This window comes from Nomascus leucogenys, chromosome 3 (assembly GCF_006542625.1).
Source record: "Nomascus leucogenys isolate Asia chromosome 3, Asia_NLE_v1, whole genome shotgun sequence".
Taxonomy (NCBI): domain Eukaryota; kingdom Metazoa; phylum Chordata; class Mammalia; order Primates; family Hylobatidae; genus Nomascus; species Nomascus leucogenys.
The window spans coordinates 97,408,693-97,419,897 of record NC_044383.1 but is presented as its reverse complement, the minus strand read 5'-3'; the positions used below and the strand labels follow the sequence as shown (position 1 = coordinate 97,419,897).

Sequence of the window (11,205 nt, the reverse complement as noted above, 5' to 3'; positions counted from 1 at the left end):
GGTTGGGGAAGAAGGACAGAAGTTTATTTTATTATTTTATTTTTGCGACAGTCTCTTTCTGTCACCCAGGCTGGAGTGCAGTGGCGCCATCTCAGCTCACTGCAAGCTCTGCCTACCAGGTTCACGCCATTCTCCAGTCTCAGCCTCCCAAGTAGCTGGGACTACAGGCGCCTGCCACCATGCCCAGCTAATTCTTTCTATTTTTTAGTAGAGACGGGGTTTCACCGTGTTAGCCAGGATGGTCTCAATCTCCTGACCTCATGATCCGCCCGCCTCGGCCTCCCAAAGTGCTGGGGTTACAGGTGTGAGCCAACACGCCCGGCCAAGAAAGGACAGAAGTTTAACGGAAAAACAAGAACAGAATTAAAATGCATTTATGGGCTGGCCACTGTGGCTCACGCCTGTGATTTCAATGCTCTGGAAAGCTGAGGTGGGAGTATTGCACGAGGCCAGGAGTTCAAGACCAGCCTGGGCAACATAGTGAAACATCGTCTCTACAAAACAAACAAACAAACAAACAAAAACAAAAACTAGCCCAGCTGTAGTGGCACCTGCCTGTGGTCCCAACTACTTGGGAGGTTGAAGCCAGAGGATGGCTTGAGCCCAGAGTCTGATGCTGGAGTGAGCTATGACTGCACCACTGCACCCCAGCCTGTGCAACAGAGTGACACCTGATTTCTAATACATAAAATGTATTCATGCTATATTTAAAAACTTTCTCAGCCGGGCATGGTGGCACACGCCTGTAATCCCAGCACTTTGGGAGGCTGAGGCAGGTGGATCACTTGAGATCAGGACTTCAATACCAGCCTGGCCAACATGGCAAGACCCTGTCTCTACTAAAAATTAGCTGGGCACGGTGCGCATGCCTGTAATCCCAGCTACTCGGGAGGCTGAGGCACGAGAATCGCTTGAACTCAGGAGGTGGCAGCTGCAGTGAGCTGAGATCGCATCACTGCATTCCAGCCTGGGCGACAGAGCAAGACTCTGTCTCCAAAAAAATAATAATAAAAACTTTTTCCCAAAGAGCTCTGAAATGGAAAAAGAGTGCAGAATAGCTTCAATTCAATGATGGCAAAGTTAAAATTCCTAACATGGTCTAACTGGCACACTCTGAATGATAGGAGAAACACAATGATATCCTTGCTGTTTTTAAACTTGAGCAACTCGAGTTGTTGATATGAGAGACAAACAATTAACATCTAAATGCAAGCTGACTTCTCACAGCTAGCATATACCTCAAGTAAGCAAGCCCATTTCATCTTCTTTTTCAGAATAGCTTCTTTCAATGTATCAGTATTCTCTACAATTTCATAACGTATATATGCTAGGATGCATGTCTTAAATGCAGTTATGTTTTGACTATTTGTAAGTAAAAGTGCATTAAAAACATAATGAAGCCCGTATTTTTTGCACTGTCTCTTAATTTTATGGTGGACAAAGCACCAATTTCTGAAATTCAATAAAAGCAAACCTTCCTTTGTTGTTCAGATCTTAGCAATGGGTTTAGTAGTTTTAACTTCTTCCATTTTGAAGCCTTCCATTTTTAGCCTTAAGTAGCTAAACATATAAAGGAAAGGAAGGAGAGATCATGTAAGTAGCTAATAAGATAAATGAAAACTGACTTGAAGTTTTTTTTTTTTTTTTTTAGACGGAATCTCGCGCTGTCGCCCAGGCTGGAGTGCAGTGGCGCGATCTCGGCTCACTGCAAGCTCCGCCTCCCGGGTTCACGCCATTCTCCTGCCTCAGCCTCTCCGAGTAGCTGGGACTACAGGCGCCCGCCACCACGCCCGGCTAATTTTTTGTATTTTTAGTAGAGACGGGGTTTCACCGTGGTCTCGATCTCCTGACCTCGTGATCCGCCCGCCTCGGCCTCCCAAAGTGCTGGGATTACAAGCGTGAGCCACAGCGCCCGGCCGAAGTTAAGTTTTATTCTCCCTTTCTTTTCTTGAACTGAGTAATAACATCTCTACTTTGGATTATGTTCAATAACCAAGAAAACAAACAGCACTTAAGTTTAAAAAAAAAACAAAAAAAGAAACCCAAATTCCATGAAATAATAGCTTGGTAATAGTGTTAATATTCCAGAAAAAATATAAGAAGTTTGGTATTTAAAACAAAACAAATAACCAAACTGCTTTCCTCATCTACCAAAATCCAACATTAAGTAAAACTTAAAACAGGCAATTTACCATCTCCATTGAAATGAATACATAGTCTCCAATTTATATATGTTGTATTCTAAAGTAAGGACAGCTGAAAATCAAGATGTGCTCTCCACAAAAAGTGATATAAATGGCAGCTCAAGAGTTCCAGATGGTACAACACTACAAGGTGTTCTCAACAAAAAGTCTTTGTTAGACTTCAATAATACTATTTGGTACTTCTATCAGCAAATAGGAAGCATTCCAATACTTATTAGATCCTCTACCATCAGACACAGAAATTACCTAGAAAATAGAAATGTACTGCCAAATCTCAAACAAGAGGGCTACTGATTAAAACAAACAAAAACACCCTTAAGACATCTCACATACATACAGAAAACATGTCCGTCTTTGGGTTAAGATTGGCTGATTTTCCAGTAGTGCTGGGGTAGGTCTTCCTGATAGAGGGGTCCAGGCATGGCAGGGTCCCATAAGCGGCTGGTGAGGAGGACCCACTGCTTTGCCTCCTACCAGTGAGGAGCGAGGCTTTGGGGAAGGACTATGCATCCATCACTCCTGATGTTCTTTTCATGGCTCCCCTTCTCAGCTATTGTCCATCTACCTCCAGATGGCAGCAAATGACTTATTTTAGCCCCTTCTTCTCATTTAGATAAAAAGTGCAAATGTCTGATTCAGATACAAGACTGTATGGTCTTTGGTTAAATGTAAAATCAAACAAGTATAAATGATACCAGCTCCTTCATTTTTCTGGCAAGAGGAGAGTAACAGCTATCTGGAGAGGACTAGGGAAAGCTAAGGAATGGATTCACAAGAGAAGGGAAAGGGGAGAAGGTAAAGCTGAGGCTCGAACTTTTGCTTAGTGCCAGCATTGTTGATCTGTAGCTGAGCAAGCTTACATAAATGCATGTATACACAGGCATGGAGCTCTCTAACATGGAATTGAAGTGAAACCCTGTCTCTACAAAAAATTAGCCAGGCATGGTGGCATGTGCATGTAATCCCAGCTACTCAGGAGGCTGAGGCAGAAGAATCGCTTGAACCTGGGAGGTGGAGGTTGCAGTGAACTGAAATCGCGCCACTGCACTCCAGCCTGAGCGACAGAGCGAGACTCTGTCTCAAAAAACAACAACAAAAACAAAAGCACTGGTACTTCATGTAACAAATTATGATTTGCATATGTCTGTACTTTTACAACATAACTGGCACTTGTATAAAGGAGATTCTTTGTCAAGGACTGAATCAAGGAACTTAACACCCTATTCTGGAAAAACCAGTATGCAATACTAGTAGGAGGAAGTAGAAAGCTTCTGTTTTCCTAGGCACAAGGCCTGTCTTCAAGAAACTTTCAAAACAAGTAGTTAGGCTTTGGCTGGCTTCCACACCATCTGCAAACCCCCAGGGCCTTCATGCAACCTTTAGCTACCTAGTGCTACCCAGTACCCTAAAGTGCTCTGCACCTTAAAACTCACCTGTTTTCTCCTTTTCCATTTCTGCCCCTATCAAAACTTCCTTTCTGCCAGGTGCAGTGGACTAACATCTGTAGTTCCAGCTGCTCAGGAAGGTGAGGTGGGAGGATCACTTGAGCCAAGGAATTTGAGTCCAGCCTGGGCAACACAGCAAGACCTCATTGCTTTAAAAAAAAAAAAAATAGGGCTCAGTGGCTCATGCCTGTAATCCCAGCTATGTAGGAGGCTCAGGCGGGAGGATTACTTGAGCCCAGGAGTTCAGGGCTGCAGTTAGCTGTGATTGTGCCACTGCACTCCACCCTAGGTGACAGAACAAGACCCCATCTCTTAAAAACAAACCAACCAAAAAACACAGGCTTCCTCTCAGAGAAGCGGGGTGGGCTCTACTTAGTAGCAATGTCTCTTAAAACAATCAACAGTAGCGTAATGTATCAATAATCAGATAGCAGACATCCCTCTCAGAGATCTATATATTTTCAGCCACAAAGCTTAAAATCTCAAATGTCAACTAGTAGGATTTCAGGCAAAATAAAAGTAGAAAATAAAAATCAGAATGTAGATCCATGTTGGGAGAGGAGATTAACTTTCCAGGTAATTCATATGGAGAGTGTCTACACAGCTCCTGCAGGTCATTTCTGCTTCCTGTGGCTTTCTTTAGCTAAGGCCAGAAATTCAAAAAAATCCCAATGGTTATGGAGATCCCTCCTCACCCACCCATCCACCCAATGAAAAAGAAGAATTTGTGGAGGGCAGGGGATATCACAAGAGAAAATGGCACACCAGGGTGTAATGTCTCAAATAAAAGGCTTACTTTACACTTAATACTAGTATATTACTGTTCATAATAATATATCGTAAAATTATCATGTTATAAAAATATATAATAAGATCTTATAAGAAACTCTGAATGGATTGACGCTTGATAATTCTTTTAAGTAGAACACAATGAAACAGTAGTGGCTGGCTAAGTTCCATCAATTTTTTTTAATTCTTTTTGACTTTTTCTCCTGGTCTTCTGTTATCCTTTCTGCAGGTCGCTTCTTCAACCCCTTCATTTTCCTGGTTTGTAGTTTGCTTAGGTCTTGCTTTTGCATATGAATCCTTCCATAAGTTGCACCAAAAGTATCATGGGAAATATTTTTCTTCTTCTTTGGCTACGATAAAATAATACGTATATATTTAATGGCCTTCTACTATAACGAGCCAGTAAAAACCTAGTCTGTAACAACTATCTTAGTAGCAATTTCCATTAGTGCCTGCCCCTTCGTGAGAGTATATAGCCCTATACACTTTTCTTCTCAAACTTAAGTGTGCATACAAATCACTTGGCATCTTGATAAAATACAGATCCTAATTCAGTATGTCTAGGGTAGGGCCTGATATTCTGCACAATTCCCAGGTAAACTGTCAGGCCGCACTTTGAAAAACAAAACTGTAAACTACACTAACCACTGTCACACATCAAGAAAATATCCTGTGTTTAGCTTAAGGAGTTGTGACTATCGTTTCAATTTCTATTGGCATTTTAGAGATTACATTCCTTCTTGTCTTTTAAAACTACTTAAAAAGTCAAAACACATTTTATGCACATATGGTTTACATACCCTGTACTCTAAATCCTCAGTCTTTACAGTGTACCAAACAACTCTTTCTTTTGCTGAAAACAGCAGTCTTGACTATCAGAAGGCACTTAGCCAAACCTCATGTCTGGGTTTTGCAACTCTTTTTTTTATTATCCCTTATTGTTGGCTTATTTGGTTCTGTCTCCTTTTCCTGGCTCTGTGAGTCCTAGTTTAATCTATTGTATTGATCTCTTTATGTATGTCCTTGTCTTTTTTTTTGTCTGGCTCTGTCACCCAGGCTGGAGTGCAGTGGCGTGATCTCGGCTCACTGCAAGCTCCGCCTCTCTGGTTCACGCCATTCTCCTGCCTCCGCCTCCCGAGTAGCTGGGACTACAGGCGCCCGCCACCACGCCCAGCTGATTTTTTGTATTTTTCATAGAGACGGGGTTTCACCGTGTTAGCCAGGATGGTCTCGATCTCCTGACCTTGTGATCCACCTACCTCGGCCTCCCAAAGTGCTGGGATTACAGGCATTGAGCCACCGCGTCTGGCCTATCCTTGTCTTTTAATATGCCACAAATTCTTTTTGGAAAGAAAAAGGATTAAAGTAGAAAATACAAATAAATATGGCACCAAGCTCTAACTCATATACCTTGAGAGCTTTTGGCATTTTCATAGATAATTTATAAAGGTCATCTGATGCCAGGTGTGTCCTCCTCAGAACCAGATTCAATGAGGGTCCCATCTCTTCCAATTCAATCCGTGGTGTTCTGCAACCAGATTTCTTCAACAGCAATCTTTAGGAAATAGGTAAAAAGAAATGTTGCTTTGACTTTCATAAAAGTCCTCTCCAAATATTTTTTGTTCAGGGGATTTACAATTCCATTAAATGATATAAAATGTTTAGAAAGACTTACTTAAATACTTCATACTATTCAAGCCAAGTGTATCCTTTGGTTCACTTTTTCTTTTATAAATTTTTTTTTTTTTTGAGACAGAGTCTCGCTCTGTCACCCAGGCTGTAGTGCAGTGGTGCGATCTTGGCTCACTGCAAGCTCTGCCTCCCAGGTTCACGCCATTCTCCTGCCTCAGCCTCCCGAGGAGCTGGGACTACAGGCGCCTGCCACCACACCTGGCTAATTTTTTGTATTTTTAGTAGAGATGGGGTTTCACCATGTTAGCCTGGATGGTCTCGATCTCCTGATCTCATGATCCATCCACCTCGGCCTCCTAAAGTGCTGGGATTACAGGCATGAGCCACCACGCCCAGCTTTTTTTTATAAGTCTTTTATCCCTTTTTGAGCTAAAGGGTCACACGAATATCAAATTAAAAAAATTTTTTTCCCTTTGAGGTCAAGGGCAGTTTGCTTATTTTTAAAAATCAGTAATAAAATTATACAATATTACTGAGAAACAGCCAAGTGAGATACAAAATTATTCTCAGAAATGAAATAAAATCCTTTGATTTGACTTCTTCATCTTACTCATAGATTTATGTATGTATAAAAGTAATTTTAATTGGCTTTTTCTTTGAAACAGTATGTTTATACAATTAACAAGTTCTTATCTAAGACTGTAGGAGCTAAACCAACCCATTCAGAATCACCTTTTCCTCATAGCACAGACATTTACTAACTTCCTTACATTGAAGTGAATTTTAAAATCTTAAAATAACAAAACCACAACTTTCTGAATACCCTATGTCTAAACAGCTCTGGATCTGGAAACACTGGTGGAGGGGAACTGGGGAATACAGGCAGGATAAAGTGATGGTGGAGCAGCCAGGCACGGTGGCTCACCATGCAGTCCCAGCACTTTGGGAGGCTAAGGCAGGCAGATCACCTGAGGTCAGGAGCTCCAGACCAGCTGGCCAACATGGTGAAACCTCATTTCTACTAAAGACACAAAAAATTAGCCGGGCATGGTGGCGCATGCCTGTAGTCCCAGCTACTCGGGAGGCTGAGGCAGGATAATCGCTTAAACCCGCGAAGCGGAGGTTGCAGTGAGCCGAGATGGCCCCACTGCACTCCAGTCTGGGAGACAGGGTGAGACTCCGTCTCAAAAACAAACAAAAAAAGAAATCAGGGACATGTATTTTAATTTTCAACTAAAATTTTTTCTTCCACTTAAAAGTGCTAATTTTCAGCTAGTTAGAAAACTTGTCAATTCAAAACAGCACATGGCATATCCGATAGATTCAAATCACCCAAGTACTACTATACACTGCCAAAAGCACCTTTTAATTAACTGAAGTACCTTTTAATTAACTAAAAATAATTTTTAAAATTGATTTATAATAGATGTACATAGTTTCAGGGTGCATATAATAATTTAATATTGTGCCTTTTTATTCACACAAGTGTCCTAATGAATTAATTTTTTGAGTGGTACATAAAATTAAGATTTCCAAATAACTATGTATAATTACCTATGTTGCTATTTCATTAAAGAATTAAGTACAATGTCATACTTATCTGTGTAGATGATCTGATCTTAATCATTACAGTGAGTATGTTTACTGGAAGATCAAACTGATTTAAGGAAACACTCTCTAGCTTTTAGTTATCTGCAAACAGAACCCAGTTCTTTCTCTCTCAGATGGGCTCAAGCTGGTAGATATGCTAACTGGTAATTTCTACTATTTTTAAATATTATTTGCCTATTTCTTGAGGAAGAGTGACATTACTACTAATGTTCAAATTGTAATTTCCTCATTTTTCTCCCTCTCGTACACTTCTGTGGCTGAAAGTCTGTTTTCATTAAGTAAACTCCTCTATTAGAATGTTGTGTTTGCTTTTTAAAGTATGCTAACACTTTGTTTTGCATATTTTCCCCCCTTAAGGCCTAACCATTGTGCAAAGGCACATGTGGCATTAATAATGATTTTGTTTCATATTAATGGCTCTGACCCTATAGTGAATAAAATTTCCCGAGGGATGTAAATAGTCACTCACATATAAGGAATAATTACTATAGGATGTATAGGAACAGTGGTCAATAACACTATGATTTATTCACCCAAAAGATCATGTTAAAGGTTATATTAATATAATTTCCTGTTTAGAGTTCCTTTCATCCAAAACGCTCAAAACCATTTTATAAGCCTCATTAATCTTCACAAATAAAGTGTGTGAATATTAAATATTACCATTTTCAAATTGCATAAGGGCTAATTTGCAGTAAGAGAGAGGGAAAGGGTTCCACAGTATAGCTAGCCCAAAGAATGCCTGGGGAGCTGAGTTAAGTCAGACATACTTTCTGGTATATGCCCATTTATGAGTACCTCTTTACTCTTATAAAGCAGTACTGTCAATCTTAGGGGGACCTCAGAATTATCTAAATGGTATTGCTATAGTTTGCAGAGGAAGAAACAAAGACCCTGAGAAGTGGTGACCTGCCCATGTCACGTGGCTGAGCCCAGCTCAAAGCCAGGTCAGTAGGCTCAGAGGTGATGCTGAATCTCTGGACCACCCCCTTCCTCCCATCCTCAATGCTCCCCAAGTGTGGCACAGCCTCTCGAAGCTAAGCTGATCCACATGTTTAGTGATTCTTTCAAGTAGCAGCTCACTCTCAATCACACTGTCCATTTTCTATTTCAAATTAATAGCTAACAAGTATTACAAGGCACATATGGAACATCTAGTGATCAAAATTACATACTAGGGTCTCTGATTTTAAAAATTCAAACTTTTTTTTCATTATGAAAGATGTCATGCTAGTGTAAAGGTGATTCTAGCAATCAGATTTTTGGTGGATCTATGTATTATAGTTACACTGCTAGTTTTTTATTTTTGTTTTTATTTTTATTTTTTGAGACAGAGTCTTGCTCTGTCACCAGGCTGGAGTGCTATGGCACAATCCAGGCTTGCTGCAATCTCCGACTCCATGGTTCAAGCAATTCTCCTGCCTTGGCCTCCTGAATAGCTGGGATTACAGGCATGCGCCACCATGTCCAGCTAATTTTTTGTATTTTTAGTATAGATGATGTTTCACTGTGTTGGCCAGGATGGTCTTCATCTCCTGGCCTCGTGATCTGCCCACCTCGGTCTCCCAAAGTGCTGCTGGGATTACAGGGATGAGCCACCGCGCCCGGCCTTACTGCTAGTTTATTCTTTTTTTTTTTTTTTTTGAGATGGAGTCTCGCTGTCACCCAGGCTGGAGTGCAGTGGTGCGATCTTGGCTCACTGCAACCTCTACCTCCCAGGTTCTCCTGCATCAGCTTCCTGAGTAGCTGGGATTACAGGTGCACACCATGTTGCCCGGCTAATTTTTGTGTTTTTAGTAGAGACGGGGTTTCACCATGTTGGCCACGCTGGTCTCAAACTCCTGACCTCAGGTGATCCACCCATCTTGGCCTCCCAAAGAACTGGATTACAGGCATGAGCCACCACGCCGGGCCAGTTTATTCCTGTTCTAAAGTCTGACTTGATAATTCTCTATTTTGTTTTATTTTCTCTGTATCTTTCTTTACAAATAAATCCTTTTCACTAAATACAAGTGAATACTTTCTGTGAAACCGTTCAACACAGAAGAGTTTTAGGCTACTGTTATTCATTTCTTACTCTCAATGATTTTTTATCGTTATATTTTTATCTCCCTTGTATCCCAGAGGGCATACATACCCACCTGAGGCAGGAGAATCGCTTGAATGCGGGAGGCAGAGGTTGCAGTGAGCTGAGATTATGCCACTGCACTCCAGCCTGGGCAACAGAGCAAGATCCTGTCTCAAAAAAAGAAGTGTTCCAGGTCGGGCATGGTGGCTTATGCCTGTAATCTCAGCACTTTGGGAGGCCAAGGCGGGTGGATCACGAGGTCAGGAGATCGAGACCATCCTGACTAACATGATGAAACCCCGTCTCTACTAAAAATACAAAAACAAAATTAGCCAGGCGTGGTGGCGGGTGCCAGTAGTTCCAGCTACTTGGGAGGCTGAGGCAGGAAAATGGCGTGAACCCGGGAGGCAGAGGCTGTAGTGAGCTGAGATTGCGTCACCGCACTCCAGCCTGGGCAACAGAGCAAGACTCTGTCTCAAAAAAAAAAAGAAAAGAAAGGTGTTCCAGATTTCTGTTTTTTTCAGAGTTTGAAATACTTGCATACGTATAATGAGATATCTTGGGGATGAGACCCAAGTCTAAACACAAAATTCATTTATGTTTCATATACAGTTTATATACATAGCCTGAAGGTAATTTTATACAATTTTTATTTTATTATTTTATGTCTGAGATGGAGTTTCACTCTTGTTGCCCACGCTGGAGTGCAATGGCATGATCTCGGCTCACTGCAACCTCTGTCTCCCGGGTTCAAGCAATTCTCCAGCCTCAGCCTCCCAAGTAGCTAGGATTATAGGTGCCCACCACCATGCCTGACTAATTTTTGTATTTTTAGTAGAGACGGTGTTATGCCACGTTGGCCAGGCTGGTCTGGAACTCCTGACCTCAGGTGATCCACCCGCCTCAACCTCCCATGTGCTAGGATTACAGGTGTCTAGCCAACATAAGTTGTTTTTTTTTTTTTTTCCAGACAGTCTCACTCTGTCGCCTAGGCTGGAGTGCAGTGGCATGATCTCAGCTCATTGCAACCTCTGCCTCCCAAGCTGAAGCAATTCTTGTGCCACAGCTGCCCGAGTAGCCGGGATTATAGGCGTGTGTCCCAGGCTCAAGTAATTCTCATGCCACGGCCTCCCAAGTAGCTGGGATTACAGGCGTGCGCCACCATACCCAGCTAATTTTTGTATTTTTTAATAGAGACGGGGTTTCTCCATGTTGGCCAGGGTGGTCTTGAACTCCTCACCTCAAGTGATCCGCCCACTCTCTGCAACCTCTGCGTCCTGGGCTCAATTGTCCTGCCTCAGCCTCCTAAGTAGCTAGGAGGACAGGCCTGTGCCACCATGTCCAGCTAATTTTTGTATTTTTAGTAGAGATGGGTTTCGCTGTGTTGGCCAGGCTGCTCTTGAACTCCTGGCCTTGAGCAATCCACCCACCTCGGCCTCCCAAAGTTCTGGGATTA

At 42.0% G+C, this 11,205-nt stretch overlaps 1 protein-coding gene across 2 annotated transcripts in view; it reads right to left on the bottom strand.

Moving 5' to 3' along the window:
• Positions 1 to 4,086: 4,086 nt before the first annotated feature.
• Positions 4,087 to 11,205, bottom strand: part of RPF2 (ribosome production factor 2 homolog) — a 44,009-nt gene continuing 36,890 nt past the window's right edge. Inside the window, exons 8-9 of one of the 2 annotated variants that reach the window (XM_012506126.2) lie at positions 5,849 to 5,993; positions 4,087 to 4,788 (exon numbers count right to left, since the gene is read on the bottom strand). In XM_012506126.2, the coding sequence (XP_012361580.1) occupies positions 4,609 to 4,788; positions 5,849 to 5,993 (325 nt within the window). In that variant the 3' untranslated portion in view covers positions 4,087 to 4,608. The remainder of the gene's footprint in view (positions 4,789 to 5,848; positions 5,994 to 11,205) is intronic. The other variant, XM_003255571.4, reaches the window with a different exon arrangement.